This window comes from Triticum aestivum, chromosome 4B, assembly GCF_018294505.1.
Source record: "Triticum aestivum cultivar Chinese Spring chromosome 4B, IWGSC CS RefSeq v2.1, whole genome shotgun sequence".
NCBI classification, from domain to species: Eukaryota; Viridiplantae; Streptophyta; class Magnoliopsida; order Poales; family Poaceae; genus Triticum; species Triticum aestivum.
This window is the reverse complement of record NC_057804.1, coordinates 81,650,689-81,676,946: the sequence shown is the minus strand read 5'-3', so window position 1 is coordinate 81,676,946 and position 26,258 is coordinate 81,650,689. Positions and strand designations below refer to the sequence as shown.

The window sequence follows — 26,258 nt, the reverse complement described above, 5'->3', positions numbered from 1 at the left end:
CGGGAAAGCCACTCATCGCGGATATTATGCTTAAAGGCTGCCAGGGCTTCGGCATCCCGACAGTCGACAATTTGGTTCTTTTTAGTTAGGAACCGAGTCTAGAATTTTCTGGCTGACTCTCCAGGCTGTTGGGTAATGTGGCTCAAGTTATCAGCATCTGGTGGTCGCACGTATGTGCCCTGGAAGTTGTCGAGGAAAGCGTCCTCCAGGTTTTCCCAACTGCCAATGGAATTTGCCGGCAAGCTATTTAGCCAGTGCCTGGCTGGTCCTTTGAGCTTAAGGGGAAGATACTTGATGGCGTGTAGATCGTCTCCTCGGGCCATGTGAATGTGGAGAAGGAAATCTTCAATCCATACTGCGGGGTCTGTTGTGCCATCGTATGATTCGATGTTAACGGGTTTAAACCCTTCTGGGAATTCATGATCCATTACTTCATCAGTGAAGCAGAGGGGGTGTGCGGCGCCTCTATGCCGGGCTATGTCGCGACGTAGTCCGACTAAGTCTGGTCGGTTGTGTTCGGCCCGGCCGGATTTATTGTTAGTGTATCCGGTATGACGGTCATCGTCATGTGCTGTGGCACCCCCGTGATCCGTAGATCGATCTTGGTTGTCTTGCATTGTTTTCCATTCTGTCTCTCAGGTCCTGCGTATTGCGCCGGGCCATAGTAAACTGGCATGGGGGTGCGGGCTGGTATTCGGGCTGATATGTCGTTTTATCCCGGCCACGAGGTGGCCGGTCAGCCGTGTGGCACTCGAGTCCATATTCCTCGGCTGCCAGGACTTCTGTCCATCTGTCTGTGAGCAGGTCTTGATCAGCTTGGAGCTGCTGCTACTTCTTTTTCAGGCTCCTCACAGTGGCCATAAGCCAGCGCTTGAAGCGCTCCTGCTCCACGGGGTCCTCAGGCACGCCGAACTCGTCGTCGCCAAGGCTAATCTTGTCTTTCAAGGGGGGCATGTAGTTGTCCTCCTCCGGATACCCGTCCGTCGCCTGTTCATCTGGGCTGACCTGCCCGTCTTCCTGCTCGGCCTACTCGAAGGCAGGCTGATCGGGGTTGTATTCATCTTCGGCGCCGTCCGGATTGTTTTTGTCTCCAGTGCCGGTATTGCTGTGGCGGGGCTTGGAGCAGCGCTGGCGACGCCCATGCTTTTCTTTCTCCTTTGAGGGGTTATCCTCCATTGCCTCATCGCCATTGGTTTCTTTCGGAGTGTCCACCATATATATGTCATATGAAGAGGTGGCTGTCCACCGCCCCGTGGGTGGTGGTTCTTGTTCTTCTCCTACATCGTTGTCCAAACCGTCGATGTCTTCGGAGTCGAAGTCAAGCACATCGGTCAAATCATCGACCGTGGCTATGAAGTGGGTGGTGTGTGGGCAACGAATTTCCTCCTCGCCAGCTTCTGATACGTCTCCGTCGTATCTATAATTTTTTATTGTTCCATGCCAATATTCTTCAACTTTCATATACTTTTGGCAACCTTTTATACTATTTTTGGGACTAACATATTGATCCAGTGCCAAGTGCCAGTTCCTGTCTGTTGCATGTTTTTTGTTTTGCAGAAACCCAATATCAAACGGAGTCCAAATGGGATAAAAACGGACGGAGATTTTTTTTGGAATATTTATGATTTTTGGGAAGTGAAATCAACATGAAACAGTGTCCTGGGTGGTCACGAGGTAGGGAGGCGCGCCCTACCCCCCCCCCCCCCAGGCGCGCCCCTGACCCTCGTGGTCCACCCATAAGGCGGTTGACGCTCTTCTTTCGGCACAATAAAGCTAATTTTATGAGAAAGATCTGGGCGAAAGATTCACCCCAATCGGAGTTACGGATCTTCAGATATAAAGGAAACGGTGAAGGGGTAGAATCAGGGAACGCAGAAACAGAGAGATAGATCCAATCTCGGAGGGGCTCTCGCCCCTCCCACTCCATGGGAGCCAAGGAACAGAGGGGAAACCCTTCTCCCATCTAGGGAGGAGGTCAAGGAAGAATAAGAAGAAGGGGGGCCCTCTCCCCCTTGCTTCCGGTGGCGCCGGAGCGCTGCGGGGGGCCATCATCATCACCGCGATCTTCACCAACACCGCCGTCATCTTCACCAACATCTCCATCACCTTCCCCCTTCTATATCCAGTGGTCCACTCTCCCGCAACCCGATGTACCCTCTACTTGAACATGGTGCTTTATGCTTCATATTATTATCCAATGATGTGTTGCCATCCTATGATGTCTGGGTAGATTTCTATTGTCCTACCGGTGATTGATGAATTGCTATGATTGGTTTGAGTTGCATGTTTTATTATTGGTGCTCTCCGTGTCGCGCAAGCGTGAGGGATTCCCGTTGTAGGGTTTGCAATATGTTTATGATTTGCTTATGGTGGGTGGCGTGAGTGACAGAAGCACAGACCCGACTAAGTAGGTTGTTTGCGTATGGGATAAAAGGGGACTTGATACTTTAATGCTATGGTTGGGTTCTACCTTAATGAATCTTTAGTAGTTGCGGATGCTTGCTAGAGTTCCAATCATAAGTGCATATGATCCAAGTAGAGAAAGTATGTTAGCTTATGCCTCTCCCTCAAATAGAATTGCAATAGTGATTACCGGTCTAGTAACATAGTCAGTTGCCTAGGAATAATTCCACAACTCCTACCACCACTTTTCCGCACTCGCTATATTTACTTTATTTGCATCTTTATCTAAACAACCCCTAGTTTATGTTTACATGTTCTTTATTGTCTTGCAAACCTAGCCTTTCACACCTACAAAGTACTTCTAGTTTCATACTTGTTCTAGGTAAAGCGAACGTCAAGTGTGCGTAGAGTTGTATCGGTGGTCGATAGAACTTGAGGGAATATTTATTCTACCTTTAGCTCCTCGTTGGGTTCGACACTCTTACTTATTGAAAACTGTTGCGATCCCCTATACTTGTGGGTTATCAGCTTCCCACTCGAGCCGGACATAGTTCGGCCAAGAGTCTCCTAACAAAGAGAGAGATTTTAACGAGTTTAGCGTGTCACCAAAGGGCGAGTGCTGGAAGATATCCGCAGCGGTGAACTCCATTACCGGAGCCCAACTAGGTTCGGCAGGCTCGGAGGTGTGCGGACTGGAACCTACAGCCGGATATGAGTCCGGGGGTCCGGTGTCACAGGCTTCCTTGGGGGTGAAGTCTGTGTTCGGCTCTACCGCCGATGGGTGTGCGGCCTCCGGGGCGGGGTCCATCCACCCGTCCTCGGGCGATGCAAACTGCCCTGGATTTAGGTCCGGGGCTCCTGCAGGGGCGATATCCCGAGCGTTGTCCGTCAGCAGGTCTAAGCCGTGCCCATCGTGACTGTCCGGCGCTCCTGGCATAGGCCCGAATTCGTTGAAGATCAAGTCTTTGCGGATATCGGACATGTAGTTTAGGTTTCTGAACCTGACCTGATGGCTAGGGGCGTAGCTGTCGATCTGCTCCAGATGGCCAAGCAAATTGGCCCGCGGTGCGAAGCCGCCAAACATGAAGATCTATCTGGGGGAAAAAGTCTCACCCTGGACCGCGTTATTGTTGATGATTGAAGGAGCCATCGAGCCTTGCATCGACGACACAGAGGAACTCTCAATGAAAGCACCAATGTCGGTGTCAAAACCGGCGGATCTCGGGTAGGGGGTCCCGATCTGTGCGTCTAAGGCTAATGGTAACAGGAGGCAAGGGACACAATGTTTACCCAGGTTCGGGCCCTCTCGATGGAGGTAAAATCCTACTTCCTGCTTGATTGATATTGATGATATGAGTGTTACAAGAGTTGATCTACCATGAGATCATAGAGGCTAAACCCTAGAAGCTAGCCTATGATGATTATGAATGTTGTGATCGTCCTCACACGGACTAAACTCTCCGGTTTATATAGACACCGGAGAGAGCTAGGGTTTACATGGAGTCGGTTACAGGGAAGGAAATATAATATCCGAATCGCCAAGCTTGTCTTCCACGCAAAGGAGAGTCTCATCCGGACACGGGACGAAGTCTTGAGTCTTGTATCTTCACGGTCCAACAGTTCGGCCAAAGTATATAGTCTGGCTGTCCGGATACCCCCTAATCCAGGACTCCCTCACCCGCCTTGTGGCGGATGAATGTGCTAAGGATGTAATATTTGAATGAATGTACTCATGTCATCTTGTAATATGAAAAACAAGTTCATGTGCGCTATATAACGCATGTTGATTTAAAATATTACCTTCTGTGCGGTCGTTTATAAAATCTGAGAGTTGGCCAGTCGTCAGCTTTTGCCCCCATGTAGCTAGTACCGGGGTATTCGGGATAAATCTAAACACTCTTTATCCAAATTTTTGGTCCTTTAAGGAGGTGTTTAGTGCAGCGAACAAGGCAATCGGACTATACAGCTTTATCACTCTCACTTAGCCATAGAAGTCTACAATTTTAAATTTTGGTGAAGCCCCTAGTATTCGGAAGGCTGAACTTGGGGCGCTATGCACGCCTAAATCGGACAAGGCCGATTCCTCGCCCGAAGCGGAAAAAATCTTTAAGGATTTGAGACCTCTCGAACAGCAACCAGCTCTCGCCGCATCATGACAGTCAGTTTTCGGCTTTCTCTACTGAGGTGCTCGTCCGGAAGAATTGGGACACAATCGCAGTACTTCTCCCTGCGCTACCTTAGCCGATATAGCAGAATGTAAGGCACCAAAACATGGGAGCCGGGCAAACCCAACTATTGAACCAAGACATGATTCGGAGCTGATGCATATAATGCTATAAGTTCGGGGTGCTGCACTGTCGAAAGTGTTCAGAGTTTTCTTGCCGTGTTATGGGGTACACTGAAGCCCCTGGCTAACTGAACGTACCAAAGTGTACGGGTGCAATTTGTAGTAAATAAGCAGTCAAGGAAAAAGATGAAGAAAATGTAATAATAAGCTGACGTTGTATATTTTTCCATTGTTATTTAAATAATATGTCAAAGCGTATGTATACAAGTAGTGCAATGAGCAAAATAGGACTATTTAACATGTCCTAGCCAAGGGTAAGCTGCGTGTGGGTATATAAAACAGGTATAACGATCGTTATCAGAGACCACCTGGGTATTCCCTTATACGTCAAAGCTTCTTACCTCCTTGGTTTTTCCCTCCCATGACGAGTCTGATAATTTGGCTATCTGAAAGGGCTTCCAGAAAGTTGGGTCCTGAAAGAAAGAAAATGATGAAGGAATACGGGTCCTGGGGCGGTTGAGCCGCATTGCAGACCGCGTCATAACCGTGCCTCCGCCTATGCCCATGGTATTTTTAGTGCGTAATTATGTACGCGTGGCACAAATTTCGCCGCTTGACTGGGACTAGGACGGAGGCCGAATTGCTAGTCGAGCTCTAGACGTGCCGGATGATCCTGTTGTGGGGTACTCCGAACTCGCTTGATGGTGTCTGGGTTCTTCATCGCCGAATTGGTTGTTTGCCTAAGAAGGTTGTTTTGTACTTCTGCCGCGAGGGCCGCAGTGTGCTCCTCCATACGGAGCGAGCGCTCTGTGTTTCCATTAACTATTATAACCCCGCGAGGTCCTGGCATTTTGAGCTTGAGGTATGCATAATGTGGTACCACATTGAATCTGGCGAATGCGGTTCGTCCGAGCAGTGCATGATAGCCACTGCGGAAGGGGACGATGTCGAAGATTAACTCCTCCTTCGGAAATTGTCCGGAGATCTGAAGACCACTTCCAGTGTTATTGAGCCCGTGCAACAGGCCTCCACACCTGGTATGACACCTTTGAAGGTGGTTTTTGTGGGCTTGATACTTGAGGGGTCGATGCCCATTTTACGCACTGTATCCTGATAGAGCAGGTTCAGGCTGCTGTCACCGTCCATAAGGACTCGCGTGAGATGGAAACCGTCGATGATGGGGTCGAGGACCAATGCGGCCGAACCTCCATGACGGATACTGGTAGGATGGTCCCTGCGATCGAAAGTGATCAGACAAGAGGACCATGGGTTGAACTTTGGGGCGACTGGCTCCATCGCATAGACGTCCCTTAGTGCACGCTTCCATTCCTGCTTGGGAATATGGGTTGCGTATATCATATTCACCGTTTTTACCTGGGGAGGGAATTTCTTCTGTCCTCCTGTGTTCAGTGGCCGGGGCTCCTCGTCGTCATCGCTATGCAGCCCCTTTTCCTTATTTTTAGCATTCAACTTGCCGGCCTATTTAAACACGTGATGTCTACTACACAACCTTCTTATTGTAGACGTTGTTGGGCCTGCAAGTGCACAGGTTTGTAGGACAGTAGCAAATTTCCCTCAAGTGGATGACCTAAGGTTTATCAATCCGTGGGAGGCGTAGGATGAATATGGTCTCTCTCAAGCAACTCTGCAACTAAATAACAAAGAGTCTCTTGTGTCCCCAACACACCCAATACAATGGTAAATTGTATAGGTGCACTAGTTCGGCGAAGAGATGGTGATACAAGTGCAATATGGATGGTAGATAAAGGTATTTGTAATCTGAAATTATAAAACAGCAAGGTAACTAATGATAAAAGTGAGCGTAAATGGTATTGCAATGGTAGGAAACAAGGCCTAGGGTTCATACTTTCACTAGTGTAAGTTCTCTCAACAATAATAACATAGATAGATCATATAACAATCCATCAACATACAACAAAGAGTCACTCCAAGGCCACTAATAGCGGAGAACAAACGAAGAGATTATGGTAGGGTACGAAACCACCTCAAAGTTATTCTTTCGGATCAATCTATTCAAGAGTTGGTACTAGAATAACACCTTAAGACACAAATCAACGAAAACCCTAATATCACCTAGATACTCCATTGTCACCTCAAGTATCCGTGGGCATGATTATACGATATGCATCACACAATCTCAGATTCATCAATTCAACCAACACAAAGTACTTCAAAGAGTGCCCCAAAGTTTCTACCGGAGAGTCAAGATGAAAATGTGTGACAACCCCTATGCATAGATTCCCAAGGTCACGGAACCCGCAAGTTGATCACCAAAACATACATCAAGTGGATCACGTTAATATCCCATTGTCACCATAGATAAGCAAGGAAAGACATACATCAAGTGTTCTCAAATCCTTAAAGACTCAATCCGATAAGATAACTTCAAAGGGAAAACTCAATTCATCACAAGAGAGTAGAGGGGGGAGAAACATCATAAGATCCAACTATAATAGCAAAGCTCGAGATACATCAAGATCGTGCCATAGAGAGAACACAAGAGAGAGAGAGAGAGAGAGAGATCAAATACATAGCTACTGGTACATACCCTCAACCCCGAGGGTGAACTACTCCCTCCTCGTCATGGATAGCATCGGGATGATGAAGCTGGGCACCGGTGATGGGTTCCCCCTCCGGTAGGGCGCCCGAACGGGCTCCCGAGAGGTTTTTGGTGGCTACAGAGGCTTGCGGTGGTGGAACTCCTGATCTATATTCATATTCGATGTTTTTAGGGTACGTAGGCTTATATAGGCGAAAGAAGTCGGTCGGGGGAGCCTCGAGGGGCCCACGAGAGGGTAGGGCACGCCTAGGGGGGTGGGCGCGCCCCCCTATCTTCTGGCTTCCTCGATGCTCTTCTGACGTGAACTCCAAGTCTCCCGGATCATATTCTTCTTAAAAATCACGCTCCCGAAGGTTTCACTCCGTTTGGACTCCGTTTGATATTCCTTTTCTTTGAAATACTGAAACATGCAATAAAACAGCAATATGGGTTGGGCCTCCGGTTAATAGGTTAGTCCAAAAAGTAATATAAAAGTGTATAATAAAGCCCATAATCATTCAAAACAGATAATAAAATAGCATGAATGCTTCATAAATTATAGATACGTTGGAGACGTATCAGCATTCCCAAGCTTAATTCCTGCTCGTCCTCGAGTAGGTAAATGATAAAGAAAGAATTTATGAAGTGAGAATGCTAGAAGGTGCACAAGTTTGATCAATGATAATTTCAATCACCTTTTCTAGCATGATTATATGTCATAACAGTAGTTCATCTCATAAAACTTGTCAAGATCAAGTAACAAGCAATTCACATGTTAAAGCATAGACCAGAAACTTTCTTGAAAACTAGCAAACTTCATTCTTAGTCATCAAACAATTACAATTCATCTTATTTTCAGGAATAGCAAACTCCACATACTCAACTATCATATAGTCTTCTACAATTGCTAACACTCACGCAATACTAATGGTTATGGAGTTTTAATCGGACACTGAGAAAGATAGGGGCTTATAGTGTTGCCTCCCAACGTATTCACCTCTGGGTGATGTCAACAATAATAGTTCATGCTAACTTACATCCAATTGGATATATATATCAGGATCACTCCAACACAAAGTGCTTGCCAAAGGATAAAATGAAAAAGGGAAAGGTGAAGATCACCTTGACTCTTGCATAAAGTAAAAGACATAAGGTAAAAGATAGGCCCTTCGCAGAGGGAAGCAGAGGTTGTCATGCGCTTTTAGGGTTGGATACACAAAATCTTAATGCGACAGAACGTCACTTTATATTGCCACTTGTATATGGACCTTTATTATGCAGTTCGTCGCTTTTATTGCTTCCATAACAAGATCGTACAAAGCTTATTTTCTCCGCACTAATAATTCATGCATATTTAGAGAGCAATTTTTATTGCTTGCACCGATGACAACTTACTTGAAGGATCTTACTCAATCCATAGGTAGGTATGGTGGACTCTCATAGCAAAAACTGGGTTTAAGGATATTTGGAAGCACAAGTAGTATCTCTACTTGGTGCAAGGAATTTGGCTAGAATGGGGTGGAAAGGCAAGCTCAACATGTTTGAATGATCCATGACAATATACTTTAACTGAGATGTGAAAAAACATAACCCATTATGTTGTCTTCCTTGTCCAACATCAACTCTTTAGCATGTCATACTTAATGAGTTCTCACAATTATAAAAGATGTCTAGGATAGTATATTTATATGTGGAATCTCTCTTCCTTCAATATTATTTCATGAATTGTTCAAATGACCAATACAATGCTTGCTAACCTTCAGTAAAATTTACAACCTCTACTTCTTAGATGTGAAGTCATTACTCCCCATGGGATAAGCAAATGAGACATATATAATTTCAGATTTATGACATTCAACTCATTCAACAATTTACTCATAGGATATAAGTGAAGCACACGAGTAAATGACAAACTACTCCAACAAGATATAAGTAAAGATCAATGAGTAGCTAAATAATTACGTAACTATGCGAAGACTCTCTCTCATTTAAGAATTTCAGATCTTGGTATTTTATTCAAACAGCAAGCAATGCCAAATAAAATGACATTGCAAGGATAGCATAACTCATGTGAAGAAGCAAAAACTTAGGCTCAACCGATACTAACCGATAGTTGTTGAAGAAAAAAGGTGGGATGCCTATCGGGGCATCCCCAAGCTTAGATGCTTGAGACTTCTTGAAATATTATCTTGGGGTGCCTTGGGCATCCCCAAGCTTGAACTTTTGTGTCTCCTTAATTCCTCTCATATCATGGTTTCTCTTTTTATCAAAAGCTTCATCCACACCAAACTCAACAAGAACTCGTGAGATAGGTTAGTATAAACCAATGCAAAACCTTATCAATTTCTACTGTAACAAATCACTAAAATTATTATTCAACATTGCATACAAAATGTCCCTGCATATTTAACACTCCTCTCCTCAAATAGAATCATTAAACAAGCAAACATATGCAAATAATGCAACCATAACAGCAATCTGCAGTATACTAGCAAAATAAGCATGGTAAAGGCTATCCTTGAAATTTTTATTGAAAATAGAGATGCAAAACATTATTCTAAATAACACCAAGCAAATACTAACAAAATAAATTGACACTCCAAGCAAAACACATATCATGTGGTAAATAAAAATATAGCTCCATGTAAAGTTACCGATGAACGAAGACGAAAGAGGGGATGCCTTCCGGGGAATCCCCAAGCTTAGGCTCTTGGTTGTCCTTGAATATTACCTTGGGGTGCCTTGGTAATCCCCAAGCTTAGGCTCTTTCCACTCCTTATTCCATAGTCCATCGAATCCTTACCCAAAACTTGAAAACTTCAACCACACAAAACTCAACACAAAACTCATAAGCTCCGTTAGTATAGGAAAAATAAAACCACCACTTAGGTACTGTAATTAACTCATTATAAATGCATATTGGTGTTATACCTACTGTACTCTAACTTATCTATGATTCATACCCTCCGATACTACTCATAGATTCATCAAAATAAGTAAACAACACATAGAAAACAGAATCTATCAAAAACAGAACAGTCTGTAGTAATCTGTATCAAACATATACTTCTGGAACTCAAAAAATTCTGAAATAAATTGGTGGACCTGAGGAATTTGTCTATTAATCATCTGCAAAAAGAATCAACCTAAAATCACTCTTCAGTACAAAAATGGCAGCTAATCTCGTGATCTCTAAAGTTTATGTTTTTTACAGCAAGATCACATAAACTTCACCCAAGTCTTCCCAAAGGTTCTACTTGGCACAAACACTAATTAAAACATGAAACCACATCTAACCAGAGGCTAGATAAATTATTTATTACTAAACAGGAACAAAAAGCAAGGAACAAAAATAAATTGGGTTGCCTCCCAACAAGCGCTATCGTTTAAAGCCCCTAGCTAGGCATGATGATGGCAATGATGCTCACATAAAAGATAAGAATTGAAACATAACGGGAGCATCATGAAGCATATGACTAGCACATTTAAGCCTAACCCACTTCCTATGCATAGGGATTTTGTGAGCAAACAACTTATGGGAACAATAATCAACTAGCATGGGAAGGTAAAACAAGCATAACTTCAAGATTTTAAGCACATAGAGAGGAAACTTGATATTATTGCAATTCCTACAAGCATATATTCCTCCCTCATAATAATTTTCAATAGCAGAATGAATGAATTCAACAATATAACCAGCACCTAAAGCATTCTTTTCATGATCTACAAGCATAGAAAATTTACTACTTTCCACATAAGCAAAATTCTTCTCATTCAGAATAGTGGGAGTATCATAAGAGACTTGAACACTAAAAATTGTTTCCACATTAAAAGAGTAATGTTCAGAAAAAGGGTAATCATAATCATGACAAATTTTATAAATATAATCATCACTACTTTTTATAGCATAAGTTTCATCACAATAATCATCATAAGTAGCAACTTTGTTCTCATCATAATCGATGGAAACCTCTTCCAAGATAGTGGAATCATCACTAAATAAAGTTGACACACTTCCAAATCCACTTTCATATTCATCACAATAAGATTCAACATCCTCCAAAATAGTGGGATAACTACTTCCTAAAGTTGACACTCTTCCAAACCCACTTTCATCAATATAATCATCATAGGTAAGAGGCATGCTATCATCATAACAACTTTGCATATCAAAACTTAGGATGCTAAAAATATCATCTTCATTAAACATAGCATCCCCAAGCTTGGGACAAATATTAATTTCAGCAAATATATTCTCAAATATTTCATCCTCATCAAACATAGCTTCCCCAAGCTTGGGCCCTTTCATATCATAAGCATAATCACTCTCATCATTGAAAATATGGATAGCACCAATAGTATAGCAATTATCATCATCACAATGAGTAATAGGAGCAACATCATTTGGGAGGGATACCTTTCTACCTTTGTTGCTCCTTATTTTCCTTTTCTTCTTCACATTATGTGTGGGTTCAACCTTCCTCTTTGAGCTCCTTATTGACGAGATTGGTTGAATAGAAAGCTCCTCCTCGTTACCTCCCCGGCAACGGCGCCAGAAAAGAGCTTGATGTCTACTACACAACCTTCTTCTTGTAGACGTTGTTGGGCCTGCAAGTGCATAGGTTTGTAGGACAGTAGCAAATTTCCCTCAAGTGGATGACCTAAGGTTTATCAATCCGTGGGAGGCGTAGGATGAAGATGGTCTCTCTCAAGCAACCCTGCAACTAAATAACAAAGAGTCTCTTGTGTCCCCAACACACCCAATACAATGGTAAATTGTATAGGTGCACTAGTTCGGCGAAGAGATGGTGATACAAGTGCAATATGGATGGTAGATAAAGGTATTTGTAATCTGAAATTATAAAACAGCAAGGTAACTAATGATAAAAGTGAGCGTAAACAATATTGCAATGGTAGGAAACAAGGCCTAGGGTTCATACTTTCACTAGCGCAAGTTCTCTCAACAATAATAACATAGATAGATCATATAACAATCCCTCAACATGCAACAAAGAGTCACTCCAAAGCCACTAATAGCGGAGAACAAACGAAGAGATTATGGTAGGGTACGAAACCACCTCAAAATTATCTTTTCTGTTCTATCTATTTAAGAGTTCGTACTAAAATAACATGAAGCTATTCTATCCGCTCAATCTATCATAGAGTTCATACTAGAATAACACCTTAAGACACAAATCAACCAAAACCCTAATGTCACCTAGATACTCCATTGTAACCTCAAGTATCCGTGGGCATGATTATACGATAAGCATCACACAATCTCAGATTCATCCAACCAACACAAAGTACTTCAAAGAGTGGCCCAAAGTTTCTACCGGAGAGTCAAGAAAACGTGTGCCAACCCCTATGCATTGGTTCATGGGAGGAACCCGCAAGTTGGTCACCAAAACATACATCAAGTGGCACGTGATATCCCATTGTCACCATAGATAAACACGACAAGACATACATCAAGTGTTCTCAAATCAAAGGCTCAATCCGATAAGATAACTTCAAAGGGGAAACTCAATCCATTATAAGAGAGCAGAGGGGGAGAAATATCATAAGATCCAACTATAATAGCAAAGCTCGTGATACATCAAGATCGTGCCATAGAGAGAACACGAGAGAGAGAGAGAGAGAGAGATCAAACACATAGCTACTGGTACATACCCTCAGCCCCGAGGGTGAACTACTCCCTCCTCGTCATGGATAGCACCGGGATGATGAAGATGGCCACCGGTGATGGGTTCCCCCTCCGGCAGGGTGCCGGAACGGGCTCCCGAGAGGTTTTTTGTGGCTACAGAGGCTTGCGGCGGCGGAACTCCCGATCTATCTTGATATCTGATGTTTTTAGGGTACATAGGCTTATATAGGCGAAAGAAGTCAGTCGGGAGGTGCTCGAGGGGCCCACGAGACGGGGGGCGCGCCTAGTAGGGGGGAGTGCACCCTCCTATATCCTGGCCTCCTCGAGGGTTTTCTGACATGAACTCCAAGTCTCCTGGGTGATATTCTTCCAAAAAATCACATTGCCGAAGGTTTCATTCCGTTTGGACTCTGTTTGATATTCCTTTTCTTCGAAATACTGAAACAGGCAATAAAACTGCAATATGGGCTGGGCCTCCAGTTAATAGGTTAGTCCCAAAAGTAATATAAAAGTGTATAATAAAGCCCATAATCATTCAAAACAGATAATAAAATAGCATGAATGCTTCATAAATTATAGATACGTTGGAGATTTATCATGTAGTAAGGTCTGCATCAGCTTCTGAACGCATTGAATCAAGCACCTCAAATCGTTGGTACTTCAGGTCAAGGCAAATCGCGTAGTGGTGAACACATTTGTCATGTGGGTCATGTGGTGCAAGCTCCTAGAACATGGGAAACAGTACCTGCAAGTAAAATAAAGGAAAAGAAAAAGCAGAGTTCACATCAAAAACAGCAATGATGTAGTTGGCAAAATGATATGTAAAGATATTGCCGGATGCAGTAAGAGGTACATGAATGACAAAGCAGCAAGTGTCCAAAAATATGCCCATGGAGAATGTTTTTTGCCATGTGTAATTAAAAGAAGTTTCCATCCATGTATGAACAAAGTTGCCCAGTATTTTAATTGAAGTTGCCACATAAGTTGCATTAAAATCAGTCAAACTTATTTTACATGGCAGCTGTTGCCACATGAAACATGTGTCACAAAACAGTGTGTAGCCCACATGTGAAGCATAGCTACTGACAAAACATACTATGTGAGAAAAAATGTGCAAACAAGAAGGAACACTCACACATTTCTTCATTGTGAGCTTGAATTCACCATGCGCAGCAAAATGCTTCCTCGGGATTTTATGGTGGAAGTCACCATCCCATATTTTGCAGGTCACACTGTACTGCATGATCGTTTCGTCGGGACAAATATCCATATGCTTGTTGATAAAGTCAATCCCACACACAACTATATTCTTCGACATTTTACCAAGTGGCCTCACAGACTCGGCAAGATCACCCAGGTCGATGTACGTCGCGTCACATTGTATGATTTTGGTTCTGTCAAAACATGAGCTGTATGAAAATGATATAACATGAAAGAATCATGTCTACTAATTAAAATAAAAAATAAAACGTAAATAAAAGCATGGCTAGAATAGCAAAGGAAAAAAATAAAAGAAAAGCAAGTGAGGGGTTATGTGGTGTGGACGTTACGCTTTCAGCACCGCGCGTTTCCAAAACGCTTGGCAATATCATAAAGATGGTTCTGCTCCTTTGTGGCCTTGACTTCGGGCTCATAGTCATCCGCGGGGGGTGCGTGAACTACCCTATGCTGCCTCACAGATCCAGGGGTGGCACTTCTAATGGTATCCTTGGATATCGACTCAGCAGGCACGTTAAAAAAGGATGCAGAATATGAAATGTAGGTGCAAAAATAGTGAGTTGCCATGTGGAGACAACTCTAGTTGCCTTGTATAGTGCACTGTAGTTGCCATGTGGCAACAACTGCAGTTGCCAAGTACATTTAACTGAAGTTGCCATGTTGCAACAACTCCAGTTGCCATGTGCTTGGCGAATGGAATTGCAACGTGGCAACAACTGTAGGTGCCATGTTGCAGCAACTCCAGTTGCCATGTACATCAGATGAGATTTGCCATCACCAGTGACAAACCAAAAAAAGCTTGTGACAAACGTCAGACTAAAAAAATGTAGAAAAAATAATGATAAACACACAAAAAAATGTACCTTGCACTATCGGCTCTGCAAACTTCACAGCCTTCCTGCCACTAGCCATTGGCTGCGCCATCATTGGGGCCATGCCTGCCGGGAAAGCAAAGGCAACTGGTGGAGAATCTTGCACCACTGGTTCATCTTGACTGCGATCAATGCCAAGGCTACAGCTCGGTGGGGTGAAGGCCATTGGGTGCCTCTCCTCCCTACCAGCCTAATCCCGAACAAGTTGCTTGGCAGAATCCAGGGGTGACAGATCAACAAACATTTCTGCCTCATCTGCTGCAGTATCATCATGCTTATTAGCAGGGTGGGGCGTGCTGCCACCGGTATCATTCACAACATTCTTGCCAATCTTCTTGTTTGGGTTGTACGGGACACCAATGTTGACTGGGAGCTTCGAAGTGTGCAGATTTAAGCTGGGGTTCTCCACGACGGTGAAAGACGCGGTCTGCTCCGGACGTTCACCTCCGTCAGTCGTGCCTGGCTTGCTACATGCGTCAGTTGTACTCCAGACTTCCGTTTTCTCCATAACATTGCTTTTGGCAGGTGGTGGGAACAGTGTGGAAGCAGTCACATAATCAGAGTCATCTCTGCTGCTCCTAGCTACATCTGGTGCATTGGGTATGTCTACAGGTTGCTTGTGGGGGCTACGACTCCTAGGTGGAAGACCAGCTCGCGCAACGGTCGTCGTAGTAACCTCTGGACCACCAGAAGCTGAAGATGTTGTGCCATGAGTCTCACCTGTGGATGGCATATCATTCTGAATTGTCACCACGGCCCCTTCTTTTGTGGATGCATAAGTACCAGCAGCCACGCGCTTGGAATCCGTATCAGATGAGCGGGGATCTTCCTTGCTTAGGTTGAACTCGGGAGCGTCCACTTCAACACTTGCTGATCGAGTGGCATGGGTCACAGCAGCATCCCTCATTGCTAGCAGAGTGGGCAATATCTCAGCAGTCCTGGCAGATACTGACTCATCACTCCCAGATGTACGGATGCCTGTTATTGTAGCCTGCACATCTGCAACCGCGCGGAGATGGTCGACCGCTTGCATCAGAGCTAGTGGGAACAGTGGACGGTGCAGCAACAGTTTTCTCGACTGGCGCCTCATGAACATTTGAGTTGCCACTTGTCGACAGCTTTGAATGAATGCGTTCGAGTGGGTCTCTAGGGTTCTGCTTGGTCACGCGTGTAGTAGTCTTCTTCACCCTGCAAGAAAGCACATGAAGAGTATAAAACTTTGAACAAAATAGTTGCCATGGTAGTCATCTTAAAAAATGAAAAAATGTGTGATGTGCCAGAGCTGCCATTTGAGAACAAGATATGGATGAGCACACAAGACAAATGTAGGGGGTGGAAGCCAGTGGAGAGCTGCTAGTTGCCATATGAGTGGAATAAGAATTGCCATGTGGCCTAGTTAGCAATTGCCATGCAGAACAAACAGGAGTTGCCATGCAGCAAAAAATAAATCATGAGAAAAAAAAAGTAGTTGCCATGTGGGACTGATGGCAGTAGCCCATGTGGCAAGTTGAATAGCTGCATTGAAAAGCAGACGGGTAGTTGCCGCATAAATGTATCAACTAAAAAAGTTGTGTATGATCTAGAATGCATCAAGCAAAAAAATAGCACTATGATAATAAAAAAACAGGGAGAACCTACTTCTTGATTGTCTTCCTCAAGTCTTCCAACACGACAGGATCCCCGGTGTTGGACGTCAATGTACGAGGAGACGACCTAGTGGAAGTGGTGTCACCAGCAGTGGGAGCACCCTTGTTCAATCGAGCAGAAACATGGGTTGGCGTTGGTGCTTGTTTCTTCTTAACTGCTCGTCCACCAGCTGTCGCCTCGCTGTAGTGGAAAAAATGGCAAAAAGGGGTACAAAGTGTGAGACACAAAAATCATGCCGCGCTTAGCAAACAATGAAAAGAGGGTCGGTCTGTTAAAAAGGAGAGACAAACAAAACACTAAATAGATGTCGAACCTCCTCCTAGCAACTATGGGATCGGTCCTAGACCTCTTGCCAACAGAGCCCTGTCCAACATCCTCTGGAACCCTGCCCCTCTTTGAGGGCGACACCCCCTTGTCTCTCGCAACTGTCTGTTCAATGACTTTCTCCGGTGGGGGGACATCTGGTGCAGCCTTGTCCTTCTTACCACCTACACGAACTTCAACATGTTCATCGTCATCGGTTTCATGTTGCACATTCTCCATGTCGTCATCATCGCCCTTGTCGAGACCATCATCTCCATCTAGTTCATCTTGCGTGTCAGGGAGCTCCTGGGAGCTGTTGTAGTCGTACCGGTCATGGCAACCAGTTGGCCGATGTGTTCGTTCTCCAACAAATGGTGTGAACTGCCTCGCAACCGCTTCGCTGTCAGAGCCATTAAGTGTCGTCCAACCCTCAACCAACTTCCCGAGCAAGTTGGTCATGCCGGAAGCAAACCGCCCAACTAGATGCTCAACTGGTGCCCTCGCCTGAGCACGAAACAAAAAGTAACAGTAACCAAAACATATTAGAGTCACGTGCGTAAGAACAAATAAACCAAAACAACCATAGAGATATATCAAAAAAAAGAAAAAAAAGAAAAAAACAAAAATAAACATCCTTGATTACCTTAACAGGACAAGATGGAGCTGAATGCACATCCATCCACTTGCCAAAGTTTTAAGGCCCACCAAACACACTGTAGTCTATAGCATGCTTGGCCATCAGCTGGAAATCAGCAAAAACAACTAAGATGTGTAAGAGAAAATAAGGAACAGTGACTAACAATGCATGTATTGCAAAAAAGAGGGGAAAAGAAGAAGTTTTGACACAGATGGCGGAGTTCCCATGTGGGGTCAGACATGGGTGCCATGTGCAGACGGCCATGGCTAACAAGGTATTTATCTCTTGTTAGCCACAGATGGTTGCCGTATGGGGATTTTTTTTCATATGTTATGCAGCATCGAAATTGAAGAATGTCGTGCAAGAAAGGAGGCAGAACTAACCTGCAGTTTCCCATATTTCATATCAGTTATCTTGTCTGCGGCAAGCACAACCTTGATAGCATTGTACGTCCACGCAGAGACAGCAAACTTATGTGGAGGCGGCGGGCCTCCTATCCTAGTAAAGTCAATGGTGGACAGATCAAGACAATCGACATACATGAGCTGGTATACATAATAAAAAAGAAAAATATGTCAGTTGCCATCATGCTATGTTGAAAAAGAAGCTAATGTAGATTCCTTCAATCATCAAGTTTAAGGGGATGAAGGAAAAAGATTTGCCATCTATCTGTGTTAGTTGCCATCATGATGTGTTGGCAGTTGCCATCTTGTTATGCTGGTAGCTGCCACAAGCTCAACATCATGGTTTCCATGCAAATTGTACAGCAGAGAGTAGATGTATGAAATGAATACTTTTTTTGTGTTGTTGAAAAATGTTATTGCCTTGTAGGCAGCAACTACAAATGCCATGGATCAAACAAAAGTCACTTTCACATGTAAACAATTCACATAAACAATGAAAACAAAGGATTGCCATGCACGATCTTGTACGGTTCACACTTATCAAACAACTGCCATGTTGATTTGGGAAAACATTGAACCGTGGTAAGCGTATTTGCAAAAGAGTATGGGAAAATACCATTAAGTGCAAGCGACAACCCTTCTGGTACATCTTGTTTGAGAATGCATCATGCAGGAAGTCAGCGATGAATTTACACCAATTCATTTTCTTCACATCTTTCAACTTCGCCTGCACAACACAAATTTCAGGATAAAAAGTTGCTCCATCAGCATTCAAATGAAAGCATAAAAAAACTGGAAGTGACTAGCTTCCAGATGACATCAAAATCAAAAGATTGAAGGAAGAAAGAAGTAGAGATAGAGCATTCACCAGGATGGGGAAGCACTTGTTGCTTGGGCGAAGAGATGTGGCAGGCACAAAAACAGTTGAGATCATGTACATGAGGAGCTTCATCTTAAAAACCTCGCCATGGGTTTTCATGCCCTCCAGCGAAGTTGCCAACATAGTCGTATTCGGCATGGATGCCATCCCAGGAAACAAACGGGCGAATAAGGCTTCCTCGATCTTATTATTCACCTCATACGGGACTTTGATTTCTCCACGGGGCACACCCAAAGTGCAGAACACGGATTCCTCATACAAAGGCAGTCTTCCACGTCCTGGAATCACAAATTCCCTGGAGGCAGGATCATAAATCTCACTGAGCCAGTCGCATACAGGGTTCACTAGGTTCTTGCACCGAACATCCATCAAAGCCTGCATCCCCATCTCACCGGCAGCTCCCTTTTGCTCATCAGTGAATCCGTCGGTCAATATAGTCAGGCGTTCTTGCGAAGCCCTATTGCGATAACTTTTCTTCTTCTGCATAACAGAAAAAGGATCATTTGTTGGCATCTTTCAGTGTCGTGAAAATTTAGTTTCTAACGGAAGATTGAAAACTCAATCTGACATTAAAACATATGGGGGTGGAAAAGTGACCTCATCGTCATCTTTTGTCCGACCAATCGGGCGATTCTGTTGTAGTAAATCAATGAAGTCCTCATCATCTTGATGGTCGTCGCGAGCCATTGTGCTAAGGTAAGAACAAAACACACGTTAGGGTGAAATGAAAATACATCCGACGGATATAGAAAGAAATGCATAAAGTAACTTCACTCGATATCTTCGATGAACAAAAAATGAAAACTCAAATGGTTGGCCCGAAGTTTAAGCATTTGAAGAGGATAGTAATTGCCATGTGATGAACATGCACAAAAAGACAGAAAAATAATCAAAATGGAAAAACAATTACAGAAACATGGCAACTGGACGTGTATGTGCTTCTGAAGAAAGTAGTTGCCAGCTAGTAGAATCTTCTTGCCATATTGGCTCGTTTGAAAGTGGCAAATGAGGCAGATCATAGGAATACCCACCCCCTAGGACTGTCCAACATGAAATGTGGCAACTAAACACATTGGCTTAATAAAAAATGTGCAGATCGTAAGGCAATTTAAAAATGTTCAAGTTACCATGTTAGCACAAGGCACTCCAAAAAAGGGCAAACATCTTCCACTACACAAAACATATAATGTGGCAACTCACACCCTGGCCTCATATGTTGCCATGTATTCACAAACAGCAAATGTACTAGGTTCAAGTTGCCATGTTAAACATAATGCACTCCAAGAAAAGGGCGGACAACTTCCACTGCACAATATGTAATGTGGCAACTCACACCCTGTCCTCATATAAAAATGATTGCCATGTATTCACAAGCAGCAAATGTATTAGGTTCAAGTTGCCATGTTAAACACAAGGCACTTGAAAAAAGGGCAGACAACTTCCACTGCACAACATGTAATGTGGCAACTCACACACTGACCTCACATAAAAATGAGTTGCCATGTAATACAGTCAAAATATGTTCAGATATCACAAGCCAGCATGGCAAACGCAAACTGAGTCTATTGTACAGTGAATGTGCCATTGTCCTGCATATGGCATGGCAACAGCCATAGTGTGTTCACAAAATAAATTGCCACATGGAAAGCATATTTGTGACACCGCGACGGCGACAAAACTGCGCAATGCCACCCTAAATGGCAAGCACGCGACTCCACCGCCGACGGGGACGCCGGAGCACCGCGAATCGGCCGGAATCTCGAGGAAACTCGAGCAAAAATTGACCACGAAGGGAGGGGGCGGAAATCGCAGGCAGGAATGTGAGCACGGGAGGGAGCCTTACCTTCAATATGTGGCTCTCCGGCGACGACGCTCCGGTTCGGCGAGCCCCACCAACGGCCGCGAATGCGGTCGACTCTTCCGCCGCCGCCGTCGTCGCCTTCTCCTCTCGGTTTCCCCTCAATCGAATGCAACTGGTGTGGATGGGTGGGTTGGGGAGTAATGAAAGGGGAGGGGAGTAACTGAACCGCGAGGGAAGAGCGAAGTGGCGAGACGTGGGAGACGGCAACCGAAGTCGCGCGTGGCGTGCGGGCGCAACGGCAGTTCCGCCGCACGCCCCGACTCGCAATCGCTGATTTCAAAGGAAAAACAGCGTGCGGACAAACTTCCTTACACGTCACACACGCGATTTGTCCTACATGACCCACAGAATCAAACTTTTCCTGCAAGATTCCGCGTGGGCGATAGCGTTTCCGAAAAAGAAACGCGTGCGATCCGGATCCCCTCCTCCCTGGTTCGTCAGAGGAACCCAGTCTAAACGCGGCGGCGCCCTCCTCGTTGCCGGAGCAGGGCGAGGCGGCGCTCGACCTCCGCCTCCTACCCCCACCTCCACTGCTGGGCTCCGCCCCGGGGCTCCTCTTCTGCGTCCCGAGCCCTGACCAGTGCCATACAGGCCACTCAACCAAAACGAGGTCAGATTTCTCAATTTCCACTCGGAAATCCGAACCGTGGTCATCTCCGTCGCCGCCGCCTGCCGCCTGCCGCCGCCATCGCCATGGCTTCCGCTCTACGGGCCCTTCACCACCGCCTCCCCCGCTCTCTCCACCACTCCAATCCCCTTTCCACCTCCGCCTCACCTCACGACCTCCGCGAGCTCCTCCGCATCCAACGCATCCTCGGTGACCCCGCAGCAACCACCCAGCCCACGCAAACGCAACAACGCCCACGAGCCGCCGCCACCGCAGACCTGCACCGACTTCTCCACCGCGCGGCCGGCCTCACCACCGCCGAGGCCACCTCCCTGCTCGGCCGCATCCCTAACACCCACCGTCTGGAACACCTTCTCCAAGAACTTCGTGGCCTGCGCCTCCCGGCGGGCGAGATCAGGAAAGCTCTCGGGTCCGACCCCGACGGACTCCTCTCCATGGAGCCGGGCGAGCCGTCCCGCCTTGTCGAGCTCCTAGACGAGCTCCGCTGCCGGGCGCCCATCAAGGACCAGGTCCTCTCTCACGGCGTGCTCAGCGCCGCAATCGCCGCGAGGCGGCGGGTAGAGCTCCTGCACGAGCGCGGGCTGAGCCGGCGTGACGCGCTGAGGGTGATCTCCGTTGAGCCTCGGGCAATTTTATATAGCCTGGACGATGTGGAGAGGAAGGTGGAGTTCTTGGTGGGCAGGATGGGGTTTGAGATTGGTTGGCTGGTGGAGTACCCAGAGTTCTTGGGGATAAATCTCGACAGGTCGATCATCCCACGGCACAATGTAGTGGAGTATTTGGCGTCGGTGGGTGGGCTTGGGGACCCCATTGAGATGAAGCATTATGTGAGATTCAGCCGCCTCAAGTTCTACAATCTGTTCGTGAAGCCATACCCGGAGTGCGAGAGGATTTTCGGGGGCCTAGTCAGGGAGAAAAAGGATGAGGTGAGGCGGCAGCATCCGGTGGGGTTGTGGAAGCTGTTTAAACCGGCGAAGTATGAGATCACTGAGGAGAATGTGAAGGACATGAAGTTGGTTGTTGAATCACTTCATTAGCTCTGTTCAGAACACCAACTGCTACCGATTTTGAATTGGGCTGCTCATGATTCTGGGGATATTTGTGGTGGTAACAATGTGGTTCGTATTGTGAAAGCGTATGTTTGAATTGCAGTGCATTCTGCCAGCAAAATGTCATCTGTGCTGATCAAACATGGAACCGATTGGAATCTGCAAGATAAGTAAATCGAGCCCTAGGCTCCTAGCTTAAGGTTGAGGTCAATTATAATGACCCCATCATGATATGGTGATCAGAGCTGGTCTCATCAGGAAGCAAACAAGATAATTGTTTGATGAAATCTGGCAACTTATGGAAGGCTCATCTCAAGTTACCAACAAATAGGTAACAGAGGCAGTCATTCTTTCTATATTTTGAGTAATCAATGATCATCAGGGAAAAAAATACTCGATAGGTTGCCAAAATGATTATTAATGTTGGAAGACTTGTGAACTTGTGTGGTCTTCTTGGATAAAGGTTATTGTGATACAAATTAGATAGGCGGCTAATTTTTCACCTGAAGTTTTCGCAAAATCAAACTGAATGAATAAGCAGATGACATAATGTGTGTTGTTTTGCTTGGAATTTGTGTACGAAGATGGCAGATGATAGCAAAAAGTGATGGATCTGGAAGAAGAAAACAGCAGCGAGGCTAATACACAGTTTTAATATTGTCATTAGAAGTGAGGGAAAAAATCACAGGTACTCAGGTAGTATGATTTTGTTGCTGGTTCTTGCATTATCTGTTTAGCACAGAGGATGTAGGATTTGTAAAATGGTCATGCTTCCTAACTTGTATCTGTGACACTCTCTCCACCTAATCTGCTATAGATCCTAACTCTTTCTCTATTAGATTATTTATTTCATAGGAAATGCCAAGCTGATTGTTGCCATTCCCCGTAGATATAAATAGAGGAGATATGACTCTTGGTTATTTTGAATCGCAAAAGCTGACCTCTGGTTCTATCTGTCGTAGTGCTCATTGTCCGCAATGCACAATATCAATAATAGTGTACTCATTTAATACTTTTTTTGTCCGTGGAAATTTTCAGTTTTGCGTTTAGAAGTTGATCTTTTTGTGATCTATGACATAAAGTATATTATTTATTTAGTTTTGTATTTCTGGTTATTACATTGGCAATGTCCTGTTGTATGAAGACTCTGGTTTGGGTACAGTTTTACCCTTCGAAGAATATTAGCTTGCTGAAAGCTTATTGTTGAACCCATTGGCACATTGAAAGATGTCCTTACTTCACATTCAAGGAAAGATAGTTTGTTGATGCGTTGCTGCTTTAAGGAAACACTAGGGGGATTCGAACTTCTGATTGGTGAGCTACACAACATGCCATCGTGGTCAATTTTTCACCATAAATGTTTTGTTCTGTGATAAGCTGCTATAAAAGCGAAATAATTCATTATCTTCGTAAGTCATCATAGCATTTAGAGAGTAGTCATATCTGCGCTTCTGCAGAAGTAAAGGTGGAGGGATGAGGAAGCTTTCTGTACTGTTTATAGCCATGGTGATTTTTGCATTATGCTGTTTTATGCGTGTATCAAGTACGGAATCTGTCCGATGTAAAGTTCTCAAGCTATAACCTCATGTGCAATGAACATGGATCTTCTTCTGTTGTCAAGTGTGGAGGTTTTCCTTTTTACCGCGCAATAATTAATGATACAAAATGGAGCTGCCGGAAAGTAAGCCTCCTTTGATTTGGAGGAATTTTGTAGGAACTCTACAAGATATGATTCTATAGGAAAAATCCTTTAGGTCTCCTTTGCTTTGTAGGTTTGTAGAACCTTTATAGGAATTCTATAGGATATGATTTTCAAAGGGAAAGAAAATCCTTCGAATCCCTTTTGTTTGTAGAAATGGATTTCAAACCTCATAGGAAGCTTTCTGTACTGTTTATAGCCATGGTGATTTTTGCATTATGCTGTTTTATGCGTGTATCAAGTACGGAATCTGTCCGATGTAAAGTTCTCAAGCTATAACCTCATGTGCAATGAACATGGATCTTCTTCTTTTGTCAAGTGTGGAGGTTTTCCTTTTTACCGCGCAATAATTAATGATACAAAATGGAGCTGCCGGAAAGTAAGCCTCCTTTGATTTGGAGGAATTTTGTAGGAATTCTACAAGATATGATTCTATAGGAAAAATCCTTTAGGTCTCCTTTGCTTTGTAGGTTTGTAGAACCTTTATAGGAATTCTATAGGATATGATTTTCAAAGGGAAAAAAAATCCTTCGAATCCCTTTTGTTTGTAGAAATGGATTTCTATTCCTACGTAGATAGGAACCAGTCTTTCATATTTTGAAGGAAAATAACATTACTACTCTATGGATCAAATGGCATTTTTTTATAGGAATTGAGATACATGTCATCTCACTTCTTATGATTTTCTATTCGTATAATATTCCTATCTTTTTTTTTTTGAGGAAGGTATAATATTCCTATCTTGAAGGGGAGCCTTGGCGTAGCGGCAAAGTTGTTGCCCTGCGACTATGAGGTCATGGGTTGAGTATTGAAAATAGCCTCTTGCAAAAATATATGATAAAACTGTGTACTATAAACCCAAAGTGGTTGGACCATGTGCAAACAGAAGCTATGTGCGCCGGGCTGCCTTTTTTTTATTTCTATCATATATGAACCAAAGAAGACATGAAGTTGATGGTGATGACGTCCTCCATTGGACCCTGGGTTTGAACTGCGTTCACTCCTCATTCCATCTCAATCTTCTTCATCCATCGAAACCTCATAGGTCAATTTGGTTTACAAAAATTAGAGACAAAAATAATGTCGTTGGGGAGCCTTGAACCGCACTCTGCACCAGCTCAATGAAACCAACAAGTGATCACCTCATTCATACTTTTAATGAGAAAGTATTTATGAGTAAGCTTGCAAAATGATCTTATGTTATGGAATGGAGAGAGTACATGCTAGTGCTTCCATAGCCGTGCATTTACGTAGGTGCAGTTTTTCCAACATTGGAAGTCCGTTGGTTGTAGCATACTAGTACATTTTTCGGAAACGACCCAGATCTTCTAAAAGCACCCCTCTCCACGTCTCTCCAGGTTGTTGATGCAGATCACATAGTTTCAGGATTTTGTTGACGGCGGCATTCTCATGGTGGACCTATTTCCTCGGGCTTCATCGTTGCGACGACGTTTGCTCCAACGCTAGCGTGGAGCTTGGAATGTAGTTCAGGAGCGGATGCAGATTGTGGTATGTATTGGCGGCATATGAAAGATGGTGGATCTTGTGCTAGGTTCGTGGCAGGCACGCCTGGTTTCCTCCTCCGACGTTTTAGTCTTGCGGGGGAGCCAAATCTGGAGTTCGATGACGTGTCCAGGATGTTGCCCCGGTTTAATTGTTCAACGGCAATAATTTCGGCTAATATATTTCGCCTCTATTAGCGAGCCACCTTGAAGGTCCGCAAAATTGCATGTCAGCGTTGAAGCCGTGTCAAGCTCGAGCATGAAGGTGAGTCATTTTATTGTAATTTTTTATGGCTGTTGTGGTGTTGTCAGAAAGACAGAGACATGTGACGGCGTTAAAGCAACTCCAACGGGCCGACCCAAACGGACGGCGCATTTGTCTGCTTTTTGTCCGTTTGGGTCGGCCGTCCGCCCGTCGTCCGTCCTCTTTTAGATTTGGGTTGGCAGCGCGCCCAACGCGCCGACCCATTTCATGACCGCGCGCGTTTTAGATCATGCCAGCGGCCATGCCAGCGCGCGGGAAAGGTTGGCGCGCGCGGGGGAAGTTTGACCTAGCGCGCTGGCTTTGGCGCTCCAGAGCGTGGGAAATGTTCGCGCGCGCATTTTGGCGCGCCACGGCCGGCGCTCGTTATAAAGGTGGCGCTCCCTCCACAGTCAGTCC

General features: G+C 44.7%; 3 protein-coding genes across 3 annotated transcripts; 1 reads left to right on the top strand and 2 right to left on the bottom strand.

The window, feature by feature from the left end:
• Positions 1-14,682: 14,682 nt before the first annotated feature.
• On the bottom strand, positions 14,683-17,414 carry LOC123094505 (uncharacterized). The gene is made up of 3 exons (XM_044516492.1): positions 16,948-17,414; positions 16,626-16,814; positions 14,683-16,175 (listed from the first exon to the last, which is right to left on the bottom strand). Exons 1-3 carry the CDS (start codon positions 17,394-17,396, stop codon positions 15,944-15,946), a joined length of 870 nt encoding a protein of 289 aa, XP_044372427.1. The 5' UTR covers positions 17,397-17,414; the 3' UTR covers positions 14,683-15,943.
• A 217-nt stretch (positions 17,415-17,631) lies between these two features.
• LOC123089983 (uncharacterized) lies at positions 17,632-21,077 on the bottom strand. The gene is made up of 5 exons (XM_044511492.1): positions 19,456-21,077; positions 18,847-19,338; positions 18,595-18,705; positions 17,958-18,119; positions 17,632-17,679 (listed from the first exon to the last, which is right to left on the bottom strand). The coding sequence occupies exons 1-5, from the start codon at positions 19,543-19,545 to the stop codon at positions 17,632-17,634; spliced, it is 903 nt and encodes a 300-aa protein (XP_044367427.1). The 5' UTR covers positions 19,546-21,077.
• Positions 21,078-21,126: 49 nt separating this feature from the next.
• Positions 21,127-22,959, top strand: LOC123091149 (transcription termination factor MTERF15, mitochondrial). Its single transcript, XM_044512559.1, has one exon. The coding sequence runs from the start codon at positions 21,413-21,415 to the stop codon at positions 22,382-22,384; it is 972 nt and encodes a 323-aa protein (XP_044368494.1). The 5' UTR covers positions 21,127-21,412; the 3' UTR covers positions 22,385-22,959.
• Positions 22,960-26,258: the final 3,299 nt, after the last annotated feature.

Excerpts from the sequence above, each read along its gene's own strand:
- LOC123094505 (XM_044516492.1), bottom strand. The coding sequence starts at position 17,396 with ATGACCAACTTGCTCGGGAAGTTGGTTGAGGGTTGGACGACACTTAAT. Across the intron at positions 16,815-16,947 it reads CCCATAGTTGCTAGGAGGAG|CGAGGCGACAGCTGGTGGAC; the intron begins GTTCGACATCTA and ends TTTCCACTACAG. Across the intron at positions 16,176-16,625 it reads TTGAGGAAGACAATCAAGAA|GGTGAAGAAGACTACTACAC; the intron begins GTAGGTTCTCCC and ends GCTTTCTTGCAG.
- LOC123089983 (XM_044511492.1), bottom strand. The coding sequence starts at position 19,545 with ATGGCTCGCGACGACCATCAAGATGATGAGGACTTCATTGATTTACTA. Across the intron at positions 18,706-18,846 it reads ACAAGTGCTTCCCCATCCTG|GCGAAGTTGAAAGATGTGAA; the intron begins GTGAATGCTCTA and ends TGTGTTGTGCAG. Across the intron at positions 18,120-18,594 it reads GTTGTCGCTTGCACTTAATG|CTCATGTATGTCGATTGTCT; the intron begins GTATTTTCCCAT and ends TATGTATACCAG.
- LOC123091149 (XM_044512559.1), top strand. The coding sequence starts at position 21,413 with ATGGCTTCCGCTCTACGGGCCCTTCACCACCGCCTCCCCCGCTCTCTC.